Here is a 23,635-nt window from a genome sequence, read left to right on the forward strand (position 1 = left end):
CATAAAATATATAATATTAGTAAATCACCCAATCGAATGTTAACGTAGGTATGTGGAAAAGAACTGCAATAACAATAACAAACTATGTGCCCAAAGAGTTGTCTTTGGCATGTCGCTTTTTTGAAATATGACCAAAAATATCAAATTTTGGAAAAACGCCCCAAAATTTAAAACAAACACGAACCTTCCAAAATAAATATATATTAGCACTCGGCGGCCCAGTCACTACCTGCCGCTGTGATTTGAGGTAACTCATTGCTTCCCCTCTCCAGATACCGGAACTTCAAGGTCGCTCATACCCCAGCCCTTAAGGCTGCCATGTCCATATATCTATATTACTCTATAATGGTAATCGCTATACGTATGCATGTAAGTATAAGTATAGGCCTATAAAGGTTGTTTTTAAGAAATTTCCATTTAATTTCATAAGAAGGAGATTGGTATAAAATTAGTGGCGTGCCCAAAGAGGGGTGGGGGGGGGTTGAGCTGGGAAGGGCAGATTCACCCCTGTGAGAAGTCTTGGGAGGGGAGGGGATCTGGAGAATAAGAGAGGGCTGGAGGAAGGGAGAAAGAGGAAGAAATGGAGAGATATAATAAAGACAAGTAGATAAATAGAAATATAAGGGAAATGATGGGAATGAGAGAGGGAGGTTGAGAGGGGACAAGGAGAGCGAGGGAGTGATAAAAGTATAGGCCTAGGAAAGAATAAGTACAGAGAATGGAAAAGAAAGGAATGATGAATACATTTAATAATAAATATTAGGCCTATATATAACTAAACACATAACAGCACTGGGCAGCCATTCGACGATTCGTTACCTAATTAAAACGCCCAGTCAGATGTATTTCACACCTGCCAAACACAAGTCACCCAATTTCGAAAACTGGACGTTGAATGTACACTCTCATGAATATTGATTGGCAACATTTTCCAATATGTCAGCGCTCTAATCGGAAACAATAGAACAATAGACCCTGCAGAGCGTTGGGAAGCCCATTTATTGTCGGATTTCTGTATGTAGAACACGCAGTTATCAACAATTGAGCGCTATTAATACACATTAATGTTTGATATTATTCTTGATTTTGATTACTATTATAGTCATACCGGCTTGTTTCCTTAGCATCGGATATTAAAATTACAATTCTCCGCATACACATTCCAGTTTGCAAGAGGCGTATAATGATTAATGTTATTAATTTTGGGATTTTTTGAATTCACATATTATGTTTGATACACGCCCGCATTTGTGATACTTACGTCGGGGAGTAACAGAATATTCTGCGTGCGTGGCCTGAACCAAAGGTATGTAGTACAAATCTGTCTTTTTTATAGTGTTTAGACAATGTTTACTCAACCATTGCTATCAAAAGACTGTGGATTCTGGATTATAGTCAGTTATAGTCCGAGTATTTAATGACATTGTATCATAATATGCCTACTCCGGTTGAAGTTGCATACCATTGCATACCTTTATAAATCCGAAATTTATTTATTATTTATTATTTAATTCCCATAAGTAAAATATAAAAGCACTGTTTACATGGTTCATGTGGGAGAGCGAGTTGGCGCAGCGGTTGTTCCCTCGCCTTGCACCACTGAGGTCCCGGGTTCAAGCCCCGGCGCGGCCCAAGGTCTCATGTGCACTTGGTTTATCCCGATTTCATTCTCGCTCTCGCAGGTTTTCCCGGGATCTCCGGTTTCCTCCTGCCTTACAAAAATCGATGATTAGTTGTTTGGTTATCAAAAACTTCCTTCACCCAATGGAATTTGGGGAGCTGTACAGATAATTGGTGGATGTTACAATCTAAGTGCGGATAGGTTATAAGCGCCGGATTCGGCTGCACAATGCCTAGTTGATGGATCTGATTCTGATGATTCACCATGGCAGCGAAATTACAGCGCTTTGAACCCTCCGAGATCTGGGAAAAGGCGCTATACTAAAGTATAAATCCGAAATTAATTATTTATTATTACCATGATTCTCCACTGAAGTATAGAGAACATCATTCACAAACTTTCACACTTCTCGGACCTAAAGATTATAAGGGATTAAACACTTGATTGATGTTGTTCATACTTGCATCTACCGCCGCTATCGCCGTCGCTCGATGCTAGCCTTTGCAATTATGCTTCTTGCGTGGAGTGTGTAAATAAACGAGTTAGGTGTGAAGCACGAACGAAAGATTAACATTGTTATACATGTACGTCTGCAGATGCCCATAGGTGCTAGTATGAATTTCCATTTGATATAATTGGGCACTTCAGAGTTCGGTATAGATTATATACAATTAAGTATGATATATTTTCGATGGTAAATATATTTTCACTTTAAAAGTTTGTAGTTTTCATAATTGCAATTTGTTAATATTATATAAAAAGCACGTATAAGTCTATTGTAAGATTATCGGATCATTTTGAATGTTAAGGGGTGGGTTTGGAATGGCAGGTTGGTCAGGGGTGAAAAACAGATTATCGCCTTTTTGGCAAGAAGACATGTGTATTCATAATGTACAGTAAAAAAAACCAACAGAGTAATACCTCAAAGTATCTTTTTTGGGCCAAATCTATAAATCCCGGTCATGAGGCACCCCCCTCTGTTGTTAAAAATGACATGCGTTTGTTTATCATCGCTCGGCAACTGTCGCTAGAGAAATTGATTGACAGACACGCAAATGATTGACAGCATATATTAGCATAATCATGATAATGAGGTCAAACACACCTCCGACACACCCCTGCTTTTGGACCAATCAGAATTGGCGATTCCCGAATGTTTGTACCGGGCTCGAAGTTTACACGTCACACATCATGGCAGCCGTAAATGCAGGTCGAAGAAATGTCCGGAGACAAAATATCAACGTAAAAAGGCAGATTGTAATAGAGGCCATGCGAGAAATAGGGTAAGTTTATGGGGGAAGAGATACACATGTATCCACCTTTCTATTTTCTCAACATTGAAACCCCTATACAAATGTTTAAGTTTAAGCTTAACAATTTAACAATGACACTGTGCATTCCACATGACATACGCATACGATACGGGACCTCAGTCTGAGATAGTGTGTGATGATAAAGTGTGTGATGATAAAATGGGTCACCATTTAATATGTTTTTTGTTCGGGGGGGCAACAAAGCAACAAAGCAGTCTTCCTACTACAGATAAGACAATTATATTTGATATATTTTAAAGTGTATTTTGTTCTCCTAGCATCCTCTTTTTATGACATTTTTTTTGTAGATATATCCACAAACAAATTCCAAAATGATTCTGATTTAGCGTTTGAGAGTTATGCATGATTATGTGTATTACACTGCTCCATCATGTCCGTAAACAATGTTTTGTAATTTCGTTCTGGTGTATCAGAGCGTAATTCAAATTTCACGATATTTTTGGTAATGGAATTAATTTGTAAGTAATTTTGTGTACCGTACATATATTAGATCAACCTGACATATGTTTTTCTCTTTTATCCCTAGGATGCACATGTTGGAGAAGTCGATGATTATTTTGGATACCCGGCTATTATTTTGGATTTGCTTCGGGCCATGTTTCATTTGAACATTGTGGGGGAGTTTGTTTCCTTTATTCTGACAGGTCATTGTTGGGCCATCATACCATGATTTTAACACTGATGATTTAATTTGTGACCTGGCAGGTTTTTCTTCCATTACAATTAATTAAATTATCTTCATAGACTTATGTCATAATTTCTGTATGATTTAATTTTATTCACATGTCCTTGTTGGGTGTGTACGTCCATATCAAAACTGCTACATCAAGGCTGCTACATGTGTCTCATTTCACATAATGGCTAGGAATAAATACCAGACTCATCTCAAAATGGAGGTCACTTAAATCATCCCAAATCACATGGTTAAGGAATAAAGAGAACATTCCTAAACCATGTAACTTGGGGATGATTTGAAGTGACCTCCACTTATCAAGTAAGTCAAAAGTGGTAAGAGATATGACAGCAAAAAACATTACTGGACCACAGTTTATTGTAAAATGTTTTTGGTTTTATTTACACACATGTTACAGTGAACAAATTGTTACAATATACAACATTGTATTTCAGTAATTGGTATCATATTAATAATAAAGTACTTTTTTAACATGTAGTCCAGCTGCAAGCCATTGCTTCATCAGATGGTTTTTAGTTTTTAGTTTTCAATTCACCATAGACTTTAACAAAATGTGACCAGCTTTTAATTTTCACCCTTGTAAAACTTTCACCTTGGATATCTGAAATTGGTTGACAATTTACCACCCCTCAAAATCTGTTTTGGCAACCCCCATAGAATTATAACAACAAAGACAAAAATTTTTATTTGCAAAAACAACCTATACACCTTTAAGTAATTTACCACTTTGTTGTCGTTGGTGGCGGTTTGCTTGGCTAACTATAATTAACTGAAAGCGAGGCTAAAGATTTCAAATGAGACTGGGTACATATGTAGTACAAGTACAATAGAAGTATGTGTTTAGCATCTTCCTAATTTTAATTTGTATAATTAATTAGGGTTCATTTCTTGACAAAATTAAATGAACTCTAATAGCCTTTAATTACTTATGCAGATTAAAATGAGCAAAATGCTAAACGTACAATTTTCCTTGTACTACACATACCAAGTGTACCTACATAGTCCTTATGTAATTTGTATGTAACTTACATCTTTAGCCTTCCTTTCAGTTTTCTGCTTCATGAACTCCATCCTAATTGGAATTAGCACCGGAGTTGGCATAGCCAAATGTCGCCAACGGCAGCAAAGTGGTTAATTACGAAAAGGGTGAATACATTGCTCTGCCACCGGACTAATGGGCTATTCCACTTGAAATTCATGTTACCCATGTGGAACATTTTTGAAATATCACAGGGGCAGAATGTTTTCAAATGTAACTTGTCAGGCTTAATCATTTGCAAACTCATACTTCCCCTGTATTATGGCTATATCTTCCACAACTGGAGTGGGTATTACAAATTTATGGAAGTTACCCAATTGTTGATTCTATTCAAAACTCATACTCCATCTGTGGAAGACTACCTAAATCTTCCACAGGGGTAGTGTGGATTTTAAATGGAATAACCGAATATGTCATCAAAATGTGATATACAAAATTAGTTTTTATTATGAAACTATCATGTCACTAATCTATAAGCAATCCTTAATTGAAGTTCTTCTTTCAAAGTAACAACTGATTAAATGAAACATGTTCAACTGTATCAAATTTCAACTGTATATAACTATGTATATAAATATCCCAATAGGCCTAGGCAATGTAACAATTATTCATCATCCCATAGCAAAGATATACGATATGGCCCAATTTGGATTCTTTGCATTAAATGAGCGTAACTTTCGATGGACTATGCTAAAATGAGAATGATACATAACATGACGGTAATTGCCATAAAGGGACGGGCATGCAGGGTCACTGTAAATGGGAATTTGTATACATGGTTTTGCATTGTATCAAAAGTAATGCTGCTAAGCACATACAAGTATAAAAAAAAAAAAAAGAAAATACTCTAGTGCTGGCAATATACATAATATCTCCACAGGGAAAACAAATTGGCATAGAAAATCAAAAGTAGGAGTTTTCTCAAAGAACTGCTCATTTAGGAAAATGACTAGTTTTTTGAGAAAAGTCCCAGATTTGATTTTCCATGCAAATTTGTCCATGTAGGGTAGATATTCTGTATTTTGCACACACTATTACCTTATGAAATTTGTATGACATTTATCTTGAGGCCTACTCATTGATGGTTTCCTACTGATATTTATTATTGCATTTTACATTTACAAGCTGTAATTCCAAAGTTAAAGCCTGAAATTATTTCCTTTTGTCCAGGGATGCTAAAACGAAATGCTTTTATGCACTAAGTAATGACTGCACAAAAGTAATCCTTCAAATTCATGTCATTATTCTTGTTCATGATTCCCACACACTTCATAAATAGAATTGATCACAACTTGAATCCCCTCCTGTGGTTAGTCTCTGTCAATGAAGAGACCAGGTCAGTAGGATATCATTATAATGTAGAGGCAGTATATGACCCAGATGGGTCAATGAGTGACATAAATTCTCCTTGTGTGGTGTTTTTGGGCGTGAGCCAATGTGTGCATTGCTTTTCAAATAAAAAAAAAAAAAAAGAGGTGAAAGCAGTGCAACTTAATAGTTTGTAATCAAATAATTAACACAACTCCTACATGTAGAGTACAACACAACTACTCATAATACTTATGGTGTATTGTAAAACTGTTCTGGGTATCAGTGTGAATAAAATTATGTTTATGTTGTTTATACATGTACATTACAGTGTATTTTCTTTAGAGTACCATATTACCGGTAGTTCATATTCCTGATGATACATTTTCAAATATCTTCATAATAATAATTTTTATTGCCGCATTACATTATGTGATGGTGCTTGCTAAACACCTCTACCCTGCAGTCCTGCACTCTAATGAAATGGGGGTGATACTAAGTCATAAAGTAATAGAGGATAGTTTGGTACATGGATTTTCAATCTACTTCAGCAAGGTTGTGTCCGGTATCGAACAACGTGCATAAAGAAACAGTCATGAACAATATTAGACTGTGACACATTTCAGTGGTCCCAACACAGAGTGCCGTACATGAAGGACAAAATAAACTGGCCTCAAAAAGAAACTTATAATTTTATACAAGGTCATATCTTAAAATCCTCTCCATAAAAATGAACAAAAATTGCACACAGGATTACTTCAATACTCTACTCTAAACACTGGTCAGTAACCAAACAGTTGTCTAATTGACACAACAGCAAAATACACTGACATGGAACATCTTCCTGGACCAAATTCGCAGCCCAACAGATTTTCTATGAAAATAAGAATTTCATAGTCTTATTTTTATGGACATAATTGTGTACAACGATATCAAAATGATGCAATTGTCAGCTGCTGCACCAGCCTGCACGAGTCTTGTTTCTTTATAATAGTTAGGAATAAATTACCAGACTCATCTGAAGTGGAGATAACTTCAAATCATCGCCAACTCACATGTTGTTTTTTTTATTTTCTCTGTTTCCTAAACCATGTGACTTTGGGGATGATTTGAAGTCAACACCACTTTAGATGAGTCTGGTATTTATTTCTAGCTATTATGTTAAAAGATACACATGTAGCAGCCTACAAATGCATCCTTTTGGTATGGATGTACACAATTAGTTGGGTGTGATACAGAGTAGGCCCAAATAAAATTGAAATGGAAAATGGCTCCAAAAGAGCAATACAGCTCTGCAACACTTTCATTCATTCATACATAAAACCATTCCTTCATTCACTTGTTCAGTCAATACTCAAAGAAAAATTCTTCATTCATTGAAGAAGTAATAAATGAATGACATAGCAAGTGAATGAATGAGTGAGTAAATTAATAAATGAATGAATGAATGAATGAATGAATGAATGAATGAATGAATGAAAGTAACAAAGAATTATGGACTAAAAGCAAGTAAGAATTTGCAAATAAAATGTTATGACATTTGAAAATAACCTTTGATTGCTTCTGTTGCAAGGTTGGAGAATGATCAGAAGACACTCTTGGACTGAATTTGTGTAGGGGATGGGATGATTTTCACCTTAGGATTGATTGAAATCAAATCTGAAAACTATATGTAGCTGCTCAAATCACCTGCAGATTAAGTAGCTCTAATGAATTATGCAGAATGAACATAATTATATTTCTCTTGTTAGATGTGAAGTAATGTCAAATGTTACAGATGTAAACTGTCTGCATTGAATTATCATTAGGAATGGAAGATGTTATTTCAGCAAGTCATAAATTCCTCACCAGGAGCTGAACATATCGGCATGGAAGATCTGCAGCATTCACCCTAGGCTACTTAATCTGCCAATGACCTTATTTGCTGCATGTATATAATGCACAAGTTTTCCAAGTACACCTATATAAAGTATTCACCCAGTTTTATAAGCTGCCAATGTTCACAAGTTGTTCATGCACTACAACAAAAATCCAATACCTTTTGTTACAGGATGCGTTTTCTTGAATTTGACACCTGAGATCTGCATCCAGAAAGTTGGTTATTATCCAAATCAAAAGTGACACTTGATAAGATTCCCAATAGCATATCACAGCAAAGCTATTCTGGGTAAAATGATTACATGCATGCATGATGACCCACTTTCTGTTGTATAATTAGAGGCTAATAACTGTGCATGAGTTATTTGGAGGGCATTGTAACAAATCTAAACATTTTGCCTTTGGAACCGAGGAATATCCGAGGGCACATCCTCGGAGGGTATTCGAGTTGCAAACCAAAATGTTTAGATTTGTCACAATCCCTCCTAACAACTAATGCGCAGTTATCAACCCATAATTGATAATTTGCTGAAGCATCCTTTTGGATTTGGACAATAACAGGCTTTGGGAGAGATCTCCTTTGCATCCTGCTCAATTTCATAAATGGTGTGTAAAATTATGTAGACATCTTCTGTATCTAAATTTACTTGTCTTAATTGTTGTTTCCTTGAAGGACTTACGAACAATGGCGACTGAGGAAGAGTTGTTACTTAGTATCGTAGGTGTAGAAGAGAATAAGCGGGGTCACTTTGCTTTAAAAATTGACATTATTATGGTGCTATAAATTACAGATTTCTTAACAAGCAAACCATCATGATTTTCAATGTGCTGACAGGAAAATTGGCAGACACATTATGGGACATTTCAATGCAAGTGAAAGACAATATCACTAGAAACCCATAATGACGAGAAACTACCCATTTTGGGGAGAAATGGTGAGGCTAGGCGAGAAAGGGCCAGGATTTAAAAATGTGAGGAATGGAGATGTTAAGATAACTAAGTCTTGCTCAGATCATGGGCAAGGTTGGCAAGGAAAGGTGAAAAAGAGGCAGGTAAGGAAAGGTACAAGCAGACCTTCAACAGACATTTTGTCTGGAATACGACGCAATTAACACCCATTGTTATCATGTTGACTCAATTGGTCATAACCAATTTATTACACTCAACCAGAAAGCCCAGGAAGATTATGACCAATTGAGTCAACATGATAACAATGGTGTTAATTGGGTGCTACTTAAATTCCAGATAAAATGTCTGTGGCAGGTTTGATGTGCTGGATGTACCCCCCCTTTCCTTGCCATTTCCTGCCTTTTCTTGCCAAACTTGACCAGGATCTAAGCAAGACTTAGTTATCTTAAACTTGTCATTCCTCACCTTTTTTAACAGGCTACCCTGCCTTTCCTCACCATTTCTCGCCAAAATGGGTACCGGGTACTTTCTTGCCTTTGTGGGTTTCTATTGATAAGAGCAGCAGAAATTTAAGCATTACAGGACTTACCATGCCCGGGGTACTCAGTACAAATGACCATACGGGATGTGCCGCAAATATGGGTAGCATTTTCAGCCTTCTGGTATATCAATGACCCCTTTTTCAAAGCCTATTTTGGTATATGAATGGGTCCTTTTTTTCAAAATTTTCTCAATTTTTCCGAAAACAGCCCTTTTTTTCCTTTCTCTTGTAAAAACTAAGACAATTTTGGGTCAATTCGGCCGAAAATTTTGACTTTTGGTACATCAATGGGTCCAAATTTCTTGAAAAATTGGTATATTTATGGGTCTACTTCCAAAATCTCAGCGGCACGTCCCTACCAAAACCAAACTTGAGTACCCTCCGGGTTACCATGACCTTTCATTGGGGCCCCGCATGTGCTGCATGTTGGCATCTTGCGTGGTCGCTTAGATGTAGAGCCAACATGATAGCCACCAGACAAGTAGTGCCGGGAAGCAGTGGCTATGGTCCGAATGTCGGAAAGCGTGAGCGGTTCGCTCTAAACGCTTCATGACACGCTTTCTCTTATTTGTCAGTAATGCTTTGGCTTGAGCTGCTCTTATCCTGAGTTTGTCTTTACTTGCTAAAGTATGCTGGGAAGAATTAAGTAATACACTCATTTCCTACTACCTCTGCCATAACTCGTTTACCTGCATCTATAGCCAACCAACATTAAAAGAAATAGTTGACAGCACATTGCTGTCCGAATCTGTGTTGCAGAGCTGTATTGCCATTTTCCAGAGCAAGCTGTTGTAGGACTCATTGGCGTTCTGTGTCAGACACTGACTGCAATGCGATAGTAAGTCAACATCAGATAGGTCCTGTTGAAAAATACAAAGTTCCACATTCCATTATTAAGTAATGTCCATAATGTGTGATCAATTTGCGAATCATGTTTAATATCAATACTGTCAACATTATTAACATTCACTTGTTGCGATGAAGGTAATTTGTGTTGTGGTGATGAGCGCTATAAGCTGCACTGAAGGTTATGATGAATACATCGCATAAATATTTTTGATATACAATCCTTTCTTGGTATATACTGCAAAAGATTATTAGTGCTGTTAATAGTCACACATCAATTGAGGTACAGAATATTGAAACTTTCACTCCATTTAAAGATTATGTATAAACTTTGCTTCAGTGCTGTGCTGAAATGAATGGGAGATATGTTGTAATGATCTTACAGAAGATGCCTACATTTGATATAGTTGTTTGTAAATGAAAAGGAAATTTGATTTAGTTGCTCGGTGCTGTGGTGAAGCTACAAAGTTGCACTATCACATATATATTCTTACATCATAATGGGCTTCATTACTGCTACCATGGCTGGTGTAAATGGATCATCCACTGGTTCAGAGTTGTTAGTACCACTAATCTCATCTTTCTTAAAATTGCACCAGGTGTCATTTCTTGTCGGGCAGTAACTGTGGTCCCCAGCATAGTGATACAGGCCAGCCATTGTTTCTGCTGACGCTGCTTCAGGATTCCCTTTGTTGGTCCTCAAAGCCTTGCCATAAAATCCTTGCAGCAAATCTACTCTTTTACGGTGGAGGCGACCCTTCTCGTCAAATGTCTTCCCGTCAGCAAGTTTCACTCCTTTCACCACACAAAAGAAAAGGAATCAATGAAATCAGCTCGCTTTATGTAATAAATTGAGGTTTTATCTTATTTACATCTGTTTTATGATGTGTCCTGTCGAAATTTAATGACGTTAAAAACCACATATGATAAGCTTTTACACTAGTATAAAACTGTATGATACTCCATGAGGTGGTTATTGCTACGTGATCCTATGGCTGTGGAGCAGGCGACTACAGGATTCCTCTATGCACAGCAATCATTGTCAAGTACGACTCTGGTCTCCAGCTATATACTGTCCTCTGATGGATGACCAGTGAAAAGGTTAAATACAAACTTTAATTATTAATACCTTTTTTCTTCTCTACAAGCTTTCTGAGTCTGCATCCCATCCTCTTCTGTATGTGGCCGACACATTCCTCTTTAATGGTTGTAACATCTGGCCCATATGGCTGCTCCTGTGTAATTCTTGAAAATGAAGAAGAATCGCCATCCCCTACATAAGTTGTGTATCTCAGTCCAAGAGTGTCTTCTGATCTGTAAAATCAGTTTCAAATTAACATCTATGTGAATACACAATATAAAATATAGGATGGGGTACCATCAAATTCCATCAATACAAAAGTTAATCACTTTGTGCATTGCAAGTTGACAACAGCAGAGTGTACAACACACATTTTGACCCCAAACTGACATCACTGAAATTAAAAGAAGAAACAAATGCTGTACACATCATACAGAAAAATCGAAACAAATGGTGCTTGAGAAATAAATTCATGATTGGTAATAACCTGTTAAACAACCGAGAAATGTAATTGTAAATTGTAACCAACACAGATGAACTTTCATGCTAGTAACCGAGAAATGCCTTCTGCCTCCATTGCCCGGCTAGATCCATCGAAGTAAAGAAAATTGAGCAAGGCTTTGAACATACCCCATTTGAGCCCCCCGACAGTAGCGTACCTCTGTGTGATACATACAAGACTGTGTATCTGTATGGAGCAGTGACTCTCTCTGCAGATGCACTGCTTTTAATGGGCGCATCCAGATATTTTTGGCTCTCCCCCTAAAGAAGACATGGGAAAATCTTAATCTTTTTTAAGATCTGACCTCGTAAACAATGAGGTCAGATCATAGCCAGTAGTAGTACATAGAGTAATCATGCCTACGGATTTCATCACAGTCTTACCTTAGCACGCTGGTAAGCAGCGTTTGAGATGGTGTTAATCGATAGTCGATAACCGATAATCAATGATCAATCAGCTATGAATATTTAATTGGATTCTAAAAATAATGATCACAGACTCTCATGTTCAAATGTGTGTGTGTGGGTGGGGGGGGGGGGTGTATAACCCCCTCGCATGTTGGGGCTCGCAATTGCTGAGGGCGGCTTTTTACCCCTAAAGAAGACATGGGAAAACTCAAACTTATTGGGAATCCCATGTCTTCTTTAGGGTAGGTGCCGTTAATTTCTGGAATAGCCCAATCTGTCTCGAGAATGTCAAATGGACAATACATGATTTTACTCTCGCTTGGAACACTTTTGCTGGACCAACTATTGCGTCAGCAGATGGTGTGCAGTCTACACACAGAAAAGTAACTTGCTGTGGGGGAACGTCATACAACATACTGAAATGTTTTGTTGCTAATATTTCAGTCTCCATAACAAGTTGTACATTGTATTGCAAAGTTAAAATGACACTGAAGATTTGCACTGTATTGCAAATTAATAGCAATGCACATGGTGTTCTAAGTTATAGTTGTCAATTAATATGAAATATCAGTTCTGTCTTAGTGTCTTTTAATGTTGAAGAAATCTTCAGCATTTCAATAGCATGCTTACCTTGGTTTCTGCACGAATAGTGGTGGGTGTGGATCTGCTGGAAACACCTTCATGTGATGGTGGTTGATTCTGCAATTATAAGTTGAATTAATTGTTATTAAATGTATTCCCAATTTCAGTTGGCACTTTACAATATTTACAACATAAAAAAATTTTGGTGGGTATGTTCCCCCAGAATTTTGAAGTGGTGGGTCTTTATGAGCTGAGGGCGTACCGGTAAAAGGGGAGTCTTTTGGACCTGTTAACAGTCAAAACAGGCGTAGCAAGCGGGGGACAGGGTGGGCCGAAGTCCATGGGCCCCGGGGTTCAGGGCCCGAGCACAAAGGCGAAAATTAAATAAGAACGGATAATGGAGAGCAGGGTCGGATTTTTATACCATTGGGCCTGATGGGCCGGGTCCAGGGCCCCTAAAATTTGGGGGCCCCAGAATTGCCATATGCATCTTTCTTTTAACCTCAATAACGGCATGTTTTCTGGTCAAAATAGCGCAAAATTGTTAAATTTTCCATGCTTGCAGCGCATTCAAATAGCAGAATTCATGTTGATCTTGGGCCAAAATAGTCTGAAATTGAATTGAACAAAATATGATAGTCCCCCTTTAGTTAAACCAAAACTTGGCCACTGACTTGAGTGCACATGCTTTCCTCGGCACGTGAGTTCGGGGCCTCAAAATTTTGGCCTGGCCCAGGGCCCCCATAAGGTAGGCTAAATCTCACCTGGTTAAAGGGCCCATACTGCTCCTTGTCCATGGCCCCTGTACAGGCCTGAATTTACATCCTAATCACCTTGCCTGCTGACAGTTTATTATAGCCCATGGAAAGGACATGTATGGAGAGTTTGCATATTTTCTCGGTTATCCAAGAAATGTGACTGATCTGAAACTCAAATCATGTGGACAAATCAGGGGATGTGTGTGCAATAAATAATAAATTATCAAACAATGATGACAGTCACATGAAGTATGACCATGCTGGCTTTACCTTTTTGGAGGCACTGGGCCAGGCCAAAATTTGGAGGCCCAAACTCACCGTAAGGAAGGATATGCACTCAAGTGGACAAGTTTGGTTTAGGTATATATAAGATCGATAATGGCAGCGGAACCATTACAATTTAGAGATAGACATGCATAGATTTAACCAGGATATTTGCCAGAAGAGCACACAAATGAAGTGAAATTTGCTATGGGCCAGTGCCCAAGAAGCACTCAAAATTGTGCAATTTGCCCTATTTTGGCCAAAAACATGGTGTTTTGGGGCTACAAAGCAAGATCCATAACTCAATTGTAGAGACCCCAAAATTATGGGGCCATGGAACAAGGTCCATGGGTAATACCCAAAAATGTGTCTTTACCTTGCTAGTATTCCTCTTCTCTGGAACAAACCCACTGCTTGTTGATGGTTCATTTTCCATTCTAGCTGACTTGATGATGTGGCATATTCAGAGAAAAACATAAGATAAATAACAGAATTAAATATGTACTAGACCAGTTGAATGTAAAGAAAAATAAGCCAATAATTATGTATGAGATAAGAAACCAAACACAAGATGCAATCCACATGCCAACATTGACAAGTTTAGATTTGTGACTGAAAACCAGTGAATATGAAACTGAATGACTATGGTACATAGTACAGCGTCAAGCACCCTATGTTACTTTGAACATAGCCTCTCAAATTATGTCATTGCAGATAATTCAGTCCTGAAATGGTTTTCAAGCCTTGCAATAACATTAGAATGGATTCTGAATAAATGGGCCTTGATAGTAACATAATATATGGTTGTTCTGTTGGTGTACTTTTACCCACTGGTGTGATTATAACTGGATCATCAGGTTTTACATAACATTTGTAAGTGCAGGGATTGACCTTTTTTCGTTTCCATTAATAACTGCAAGTTCTACTTGCGATGCCCCCCAAAAAAAAAAGAACCGAACTTTTTTTTTTTAATATGGGTTGTTGAAGGACATTTGAAGTAGGGTCAGTTGGGATTATTGTGGTATTTTTGATGAAATTTCTTTCCTGAAGGCTAAATATGACCCTATAATATCACCGAAAGCTTGGAAATTGTGCAAATGTAATGATTTGTTGGCTAACATATCAATTTTGAACATGTTCAGAGTATTTGTCAAAAAGGCAACGTCAAAATCAATAAATGTTAGCCCCAAAATGGCTTATTTGACCTGATTTTAGCCAAAACTTGGTAAAAACAAACATTTTCCCAGAACGTAAAATCGGGGTTGGTCACTCCCGTAAAACCGAGGGGGGTTTTCATTGCCTACTGGAATCTGATGCGTCCGGCTGATGCGACTCATCATTTTGTGCAACAAAGGTTTGAAATAAAATATTATTCAAAATCTGACAAATTCTAATTATTTTAAACTTACATTCTTCTCAGTTGCTCCTCACTGCAGTGCTATGGGATAACGCAAAAGATGACACGCTGAAAAGGATTGGAAAGATTTGGCATTAATAAAAGTGCAACCTTCCCTGACCCCTATTTTAGCACCAAAAATTTGATTACCCCCTACCACCGATACACCTTACCCTCTAAACAGGCAAAAATTGAACTGAAATCAGTTAAATTATTTGAAATAAAATAAACACACTATCTGTAGTCATCTTGTGACTCAATGCCTACATTTTGGTCATCAAACATGTGATGACCCTCCTATATTTCTGTCCAAATATTTATAAGCAGTCAAGTTAGCTCAATCGATAAGGCGTTCGACTATGGTGCGAGAGGTTGCGGGTTCGAACCCTGACGGTGATTAGTTTGCTCTCGTGGAAAAATTGAGTTAGCTTGAAATTCCCCTGCACAAGGAACTCACTGCTTATTGTCTCGTTGTAACCGGTACGAAACTCGGGGAGCTGATCCTGGTTGCGATGGTTATTTGTGGAATGTCTAGGGTGTGCGCTCGTGAAGCTGCAAAGTCCCTGAGTTGTTGTTAAATGGTTATGGAATGATGTGGGGCTGTAGTGGTCAGTGACAACCTGTAAAGTGTGCTGAGGCTTGTGGATCAACGTGTAGGCGTTGTGCCTGTGCGTAGCACACTATAAATCACTACACTTTTTTTTAACCCCCTCCAGTATATTTGGGAGTGGGGACCCACCCCCTTCCAAACAAAATGCCAGCCCCCACCCCCAGCTAGGTTGACAGCTAGCTATAAAAATATAAATACTAATAGGACTCAGCTTTCAATGCTTGTTGTGAGTTTAATTAATATTAAGCTATACACTTCTCGATAATAATTATATACTGATGCCTGCTAACTACTACAGTCTACTACATGATCATTCGGACATTCAATCAAATTCAACTAGTATGCATATATAAGGGGTACTACACCCTGGCCAATTTTTTGGCCTATTTTTGCATTTTTCTCAAAAATTAAAGCGCATTGGTGACAAGTAAGATATGTATATTATAGGGCAAGGACTACAACTACTGTACTGAAAATTCAGCAACTCAAAGCAAGTAGTTATTGATTTATTGATCAAATATTGGTTTTCCCTCATTTTTGACTGTAACTTGATATCTGTTGTCTGTGCTGAAATAAAATTTCCAGTGCAGTAGTTGTAGTCCTTGCCTCTATAATATACATATCGTACTTGTCCCCAATGCGCTATAATTTGAAAGAAAAATGCAAAAATAAGCACAAATCTGCGCAGGGGTGTAGTACCCCCTTAAATAATGCAATGCCAATGTTGCATGCCACTGCACTGCAGTGTACATGCATCTGCAAACATTTTATGTATCAGCAGTTTATTCAACACGTATGATATGTACTATACTACATCATACATGTATTGACAACTGACTGGTTCATTGATTGCGCATATTCCAAATTTGTAGTTACTACAAAGTACAACTGCTTCATAACACTTACAGGCTAGCAGTGCAAAATTCGGCACACATGAGATCAAGTTTGGTGGTTTTTAGGTCGGTCTGATTTTTTAGGGCAAAACTGAACTCGTTCGGCAGTTCTTAATTTATAGTTCATATTGTTTTTCTTACCTTAAAAGTTACTTTGAGCTTGTAAATATTATAACCAACGACGCGATGACTTTTACATGTATTTCTTTGGCAGCTTAGGCTTACCGAGTACTGTGGCGATCAGCTGTTCCACTTTCAATAATTTACATATTAGCAGGTCAACTAATTTCAATATGAATAGTATTAATGATCCGCCCATTAAATGGCTATAAATCAAGAGTATATCATGAAAATGGTAGTTTTTAAGATTTATACGTATCAGAAGTCAAATAAAATAATAATGAAAACAAAATGAAAGCTAACAAATAAGAAATATGAAAATAAAAACGGGAAATTGTGAATAGCTCCGCCTCTTTGTCACGCCCGTTTTGGGCACCTTTCCATGTCGTAACTTCCGGTAGCTCCTACAATTCATAGTTTTATAAAGCGATTTAAGAAGAAACCAATTATGAATGACATCTCATGATGTGACGTTGTGTTCCCATTGTTCATTGCCTGGGAGCATGCGTACTCATGGTGCTCATTTTTTTTCATTTAGGGCCTGTGCTTTGTAAAGTCCACCACAGTAAAATAAACCATGATGACAGTCAGTGGTTGTATGTACACACCAGTCCCTTGTCGATCTAGACCTAGTCGCACCGGAGTCGCGAGGAAAAGCGACGTTTCATCGTCATCCCTAGGTCAATTACAGTTTCATCGTTTGTAATGTTGGTTCACAATGTGAACTTAATGTGAACCGAACTTAGTCTTTATAGTTGATGTTGTATCAGGTTGTATTTCAAGTATTTTTTCCACTGAATGACATGTGTTTGTGAGATATGGGGTGTTGGACTCAACTTTTGCAGGAAAAACCTGAAATAATCAACAGAAGATGATAATCGTGAGTATAAATACAAACCACAGAGCAAAGCATGTCTTGGCTTTGAAACGTGTCCAATTTCGGGTCGATACGTTGAATACGTAAGCTTATAGTCAAGGATTTTATCCTCAAAAACTGCGTAGCACGAATTCGGCAGATTGGACATAAATGACCTCAGCTTAGCACTAAACGGAACGATTTAGACAGGAAATAACTACTGAATGCACGTAAATTTACTTTTCCTCGCTCCAACCAATGATGTAGAACTCTTTTTCGTTGTGAAAGTGGGAACATTCGTGAATTTTCATTGACAAAATAGCATGTACACATGGTCGTTTCCCAAGATGCAAAATCACATGAATTTTCTGTCTTGACGAGACTAATTAAGGCATTTGTTGAGCTCCGAAGTTCGAAATAAGTATCATAATTATTTCTTTGGAGTTTTCAACATTTTATACCGAAATGATGCGGAAATCGGTATTAGGGAAAGATATGAAATCTGGGGTGAAATAAAAAAGTGCGTGAGCCGATGTGGAACATTATATATACAGACATATTTACATAATTTCCTAGGACCTTGCACAAGTGATCATGCTCAAATAATAAACTAGAGAGGTTGGTCATTGATATGCACCATAAATTTTGAACCTATGATCAGTATTGCTAGGCAAAAATTAACAGCAAACATGGCCGATTTTTCCATTTTGGACCAATTTGAAACCAAGCTGGCCCGAGCCCTTAATACATGCGAAACGCCGGCGGTAGAGACCAGCAATAAAATGTGTATATCGTTGATTACCGCGATTCTTGCAGTAGTTTTTATGAATAGCATACAAATGATAGCGGATACAATAGCGGATACAATAGAACTCTATTTCGGGCAAACCTCGTCGCGTTGCTAAATTTCACTTCTTTTTTCATTAAGTTTTTAATTCCCATAAGTTTTTAATTCCCATAAGTAAAATATAAAAGCACTGTTTACATGGTTCATGTGAATAAATTAAACCTATTGTCTATTGAACACGACGCAATTTCATTTCCGCCTTTTTGAGTTTATAGTGTTGCTTTCTCCATACCATAGATGTATCATAAACACCATTTAGGTTGACGGGATTATCACACGAGCCGTACCACCAGGCACCTTGCCTTGATATGGCGCAGCTATCAACATCATCGTCATTGTCACGGTCAAAGGTAGAGAAAGGCATGTTGTTATTTGGTCTTAACGAGTCATAGTAGTTGCCACTATATGATCCGATTGAAAGCGAATAGTTGGACAATATATCACCGAGCGTAAATGAATCGTACAGAACATACATATCGTCATAAGAGGAGGTGACTAAATCAATCCTCAGAATCCACTTCCCGTTCTTGACCAATCTATATATTTGCTTTAATCCAATACTCCCCATCAGGACGTCCAAATCCTTCCTCATATTCTTGCCATCCACGATAAAAATTCACCGAGCCTTCAAATCGTCTATGAAACACAGTCCAGGCGGCACTTTCGTGATTAAACTGACAACGTACAAAAAAAGATCCCAAGTCATCAGGTGTAATAGCAAAAGGACCGCTTTCGTGAGCACCTCGAAGTGCAAAGTCTTGACAATCTCTTGCCGGTGGAAGTGGGGTTGTCAGTCTTTCATTCAGCAGATTTGCAACATTTTCCAAGACACCTGCCATTGTCGCCACTGTCGATGTCAGGTTGCGTATTTGTTCTTCCTGCTGCTTCATTTGAGCAGCCATTACAATCTGGTTGTCTTGGATACCTGGAAGAGTCTCCATAAGCGTCTCTGTTATATTCTGCGGCAAGTTGACATCAATAACAGCTTCGTTGTCGATGCACCCAGTCCCGTAGTACGTATAGAAGCATTCATTGTATGTTGAACGTTTAATTGGACTACTGTGAATATTACCTGTGAGCAATACTGCTATGCAGATAATGAGGTTGATCGAGCAATTGGCGCTGACAGCCATTTTGAACAACATAGATAATAATCATAATATCTTGAACAAAATATTTTAACAATGCACAGACAGTTGTTCCAATGTTCAAAGGTTGTGCGATAGCTCGATCAGATATCATGGTTCGAGTGTGGGGTATACACCAGTTAAATTACCACCTATGTGTGAATATTATTTTCTCATTTCATGGATAGAAATTTTGAAAGGACAAAGTATGATCTGAATAATCTTCTATGCGTGTACGTGTAACAAATAATAATATGGAATGCGTTGTTATTATATTCGCAGAATTAATTTATGTTGGTCGATACTTAGATAGTTGTATCAATAGTTGTTAGAATCCTCGAATTAACAATAATTATTTTTAAAACAATTTATTTCTTCTTAATTTAGGGCATGGGTTCCTCTATATAGGTCAAGGGTTCAAACACATGTGGTATCGACGTGGCTTGAAAAAACAACCTGAATTTAATGGGCACAATTTGTATTTAATTAAGAATTTCTCTCTGCCTAGTGTACATAGTTTTAGAATTGGGTAAATGAACCATGAAAGTGCCCTGTCCTTCGGAAGCGACGTTAAAACGTTGGTCTCATGAAGATAGCAAAACATTAAATTTTAGCTCGCCGTCATTGGCGAAAAGAGAAGTAATTATTAATCCGTCTCGGTGCTGGTTAGATATTCACACTCTATGTATACAGACATGAGCTGCGACAAAGTCGTGGTCGAGGTCGGTGGTCTGATGCTGATGTACGCCAAAGTCGTGGTGGCAGTGATCTGATTCTGATGTGCGCCAAGATCATGGACGCAGTGATGTGATTCTGATGGGCGCCAATGTCGTGGAGGCAGTGATCTGATTCTGATGTGCGCCAAGGTCGATGATGGAGGCAGTGATGTGACTCTGATGTGCGCCAAGGTCGTAAAGGGAGTGATGTGATTATGATGTGCGCCAAGGTCGTGGAGGCAGTGATGTGATTCTGATGTGCGCCAAGGTCGTGGAGGCAATGATCTGATTCTGATGTGCGCCAAGGTCATGAAGATAGTGATCTGATTCTGATGTTCGCCAAGGGGGGAGGCAGTGTTTTGATTCTGATGTGCGCCAATGTCGTGAAGGCAGTGATCTGATTCTGATGTGCGCCAAGGTCATGAAGATAGTGATCTTATTCTGATGTGCACAAAGCCAAGGTCGTGAAGGCAGTGATCTGATTCTGATGTGCACCAAGGTCGTGGAGGCAGTGATCGGATGATGATGTGCGCCAATGTCTATCGGTAAACCATGCCCTAAACTAAGAAATAAATTATTAATAATGATTATTGTTTATTCGAGGATTCTACTTTCTAGTAAATAAACCTTTTTAGTTGATATCTACTCAAACATATCATAGAAAGAGGTTGCAAGAATCACAAAATACTCCTTTTTCCATAATATCTAATATCGTGGTATTGAATCATTACCTTTGAACTTTACAACATTGTCTATGCATTGAACTCAAAGGTCAAAATATTTTGCCAGAGTTATTATCTGTTTTATAGCGGTGCAATTCAGATTTTTCATTTATACCTCTATACAAACGAATAACGATGCAATTTTTCAATGTGGCTGCCAAACGCTTGATAAATCTCATTATCGGCATAGCAGTATTGTTCACAAGTAACATTCACAGTAGTCCAATCAAACGTTCAACATACAATGAATGCTTCTGTACGTACTACGGGACTGGGTGCATCGACAACGAAGCTGTCATTGATGTCAACTTGCCGCAGAATATAACAGAGACGCTTATGGAGACTCTTTCAGGTATCCAAGACAACCAGATTGTAATGGCTGCTCAAATGAAGAATATGGCATTTGTACAACAAGAAGAACAAATACGCAACGTGACGTCAACAGTGGCGACAATGGCTGTCCTCTTGGACAATGCTGTAAATCTGCTAGCTGAAAGGTTACCGATACCAATCCCACCAGCCAGGGATTGTCAAGATATTGCACTTTGAGGTGCTCACGTAAACGGTCCTTACACCATCACACCAGATGACGGCTTGCATGGGTCACTAGTGCGTTGTCAGTTTGATCGGGAAGGTTCTACCTGGAATGTGTTTCATAGACGCTTTGATGGTTCAGTGAATTTTGATCGCGGATGGCAGGAATATGAGGAAGAATTTGGAAGTCCAGATGGGGAGTATTGGATGGGTTTGAAGCAAATATATAGATTGGTAAAGAGCGGAAAGTGGGTTCTCAGGATTGATATGACAAGAAGTGGTAGTTCCGCTTTATATTATGTTATATAATATGATTCATTTACACTAGGTGATCTCTTGTCCAACTATTCGCTTTCAATCGGATCATATAGTGGCAACGCTTATGACTCATTAAGACCAAATAACAACATGCCTTTCTCTACCTTTGACCGTGACAATGACGATGATGTTCATGATAACTGCGCCATAGTAAGGCAAGGTGCCTGGTGGTACGGCTCGTGTGGTAATTCCGTCAACTTAAATGGTGTTTATCCCCGTTCAGATGGTTACGACAAAATATCTATGGCGTGGAGACATGGATATAATGAAGTAATCCTTAAAAAAGCCGAAATGAAATGCGTCGTGTTCAATAGGTCAATCAAATTTATACGCATGAACACAGTAATTTAATTGTGGGAATTAACAAATTATACGTTTTTAACAGTTTCACCGTCGTGATATGTTTTTAATATGTTGTGTAATTATACATGGAATTGGGTTTTATTTGGATATCATGAATGTGAGCGTAACTACATGTTATGAATATATGTTATATAATGGTACGTTAATTTACGACAAATTGTGTGCGATTTATATAGGGAACGGCGAGTTAGCGCAGCGGTTGTTCCCTCGCTTTGCACCACTGAGGTCCCGGGTTCAAGCCCCGGCGCGGCCCAAGGACTCATGTGCACTTGGTTTATCCCAATTCCGTGCTCGCTCTCGCAGGTTTTCTCCGGGATCTCCGGTTTCCTCCTGTATCGCAAAAATCGGTGATTAGTTGTTTGGTTATCAAAAACTTCGTTCACCCAATGGAATTTGGGGAGCTGCACAGATAATTGGTGGATGTTACAATCTAAATGCGGATAGGTGTGCGCCGTTTGGCAGCAACCTAGTTGATGCGATCTGATTGTGATGATTCACCATTGCAGCGAAATTACAGCGCTTTGAGTCCTCTAAGATCTGGAGAAAGGCGCTTTATAAATCCAAAATTTATTTTTTTAATTTTTTTTATTTAACTTGCTTCACCACTAATACCGGCGCGGCATCCAGCATCGATTCATCTATTGTTTCCATATTGGAACATGTTGCCAGTCAATTTTCTTGAGAGTGTACATTCAACGTCCAATTTTCGAAATTGGGTGATTTGTGTTTGGCAGGTGTGAAATAGATCTGACTGGGTGTTTTAATTACGTAACGAATAAAGGTTTTGGCATCATGAAATGGTTTCCTAGTTTTATTATGTGTTATGTGATATTAAAAAAAAACCATTTGAACTTTTGATTAGGTCTATAGAGGCCCTGCATGAAATTATCGATTGGCTCCAAACAAAGGATTTGAGCCGGTGTCCTTCGCCGTAGTTATGGCGGAGTGCAGTCCATTCAATCAAATGTTGTCATCAACCTATTTGATCGCAGTGCAGGGTTATGTGTGTGAGACGAACTGTCACTATTGCAATCATGCTTTTGTTGAATGCATTTGAGTAGTCCGCCATATTTACGGGATGATACGTCACATGCAAGGCCTCTATAACCATGATAACAAAATATACTGCGAAATAGTTACTTGATAGAAAGTGACAGTTGACACTGGATCTATTACCTGGCAGCCACGCCACGTTGTTACGGGTAATCGATCAGTAACTCTATTCAATTCATTTAAATGATGTGCCTCAAATAAGGTGTGCGGTATAAATAACTGTACATCGACGGCTAAAAAATTGCCTTAATGTGCTTGCGGCTACTCATCACACCCATGGACTGCATGAAAAAAAAGGTACCTCTCTCTAAAGTAG

General features: G+C 38.3%; 1 protein-coding gene and 1 pseudogene across 2 annotated transcripts; both read right to left on the reverse strand.

Moving 5' to 3' along the window:
• Window positions 1–9,978: 9,978 nt before the first annotated feature.
• On the reverse strand, window positions 9,979–16,096 carry LOC140153435 (uncharacterized). 2 transcript variants are annotated; one of them, XM_072176189.1, is made up of 6 exons: window positions 15,174–16,096; window positions 14,141–14,209; window positions 12,791–12,859; window positions 11,300–11,484; window positions 10,665–10,965; window positions 9,979–10,184 (listed from the first exon to the last, which is right to left on the reverse strand). In XM_072176189.1, the coding sequence occupies exons 2-6, from the start codon at window positions 14,191–14,193 to the stop codon at window positions 10,139–10,141; spliced, it is 654 nt and encodes a 217-aa protein (XP_072032290.1). In that variant the 5' UTR covers window positions 14,194–14,209; window positions 15,174–16,096; the 3' UTR covers window positions 9,979–10,138. The 2 variants fall into 2 exon arrangements, with proteins under 2 accessions (XP_072032290.1, XP_072032289.1); XM_072176188.1 differs by lacking the exon at window positions 15,174–16,096 and having other exon boundaries at window positions 14,141–14,637.
• Window positions 16,097–18,655: 2,559 nt separating this feature from the next.
• Window positions 18,656–18,961, reverse strand: LOC140152306 (angiopoietin-related protein 7 pseudogene; annotated as a pseudogene).
• Between the last annotated feature and the right edge of the window lie 4,674 nt (window positions 18,962–23,635).

Source organism: Amphiura filiformis, chromosome 5 (genome assembly GCF_039555335.1).
Source record: "Amphiura filiformis chromosome 5, Afil_fr2py, whole genome shotgun sequence".
NCBI classification, from domain to species: Eukaryota; Metazoa; Echinodermata; class Ophiuroidea; order Amphilepidida; family Amphiuridae; genus Amphiura; species Amphiura filiformis.

What these genes read in the sequence shown, in the direction of transcription:
- LOC140153435 (XM_072176188.1), bottom strand. Translation starts at nt 14,241, where the DNA reads ATGTTTTTCTCTGAATATGCCACATCATCAAGTCAGCTAGAATGGAAA. An exon ending in CTATTCGTGCAGAAACCAAG is followed by an intron (nt 11,485 to 12,790) that starts GTAAGCATGCTA and finishes CTGATTTTACAG; the next exon opens with ATCAGAAGACACTCTTGGAC. An exon ending in GCTTGTAGAGAAGAAAAAAG is followed by an intron (nt 10,966 to 11,299) that starts GTATTAATAATT and finishes GTGTGGTGAAAG; the next exon opens with GAGTGAAACTTGCTGACGGG.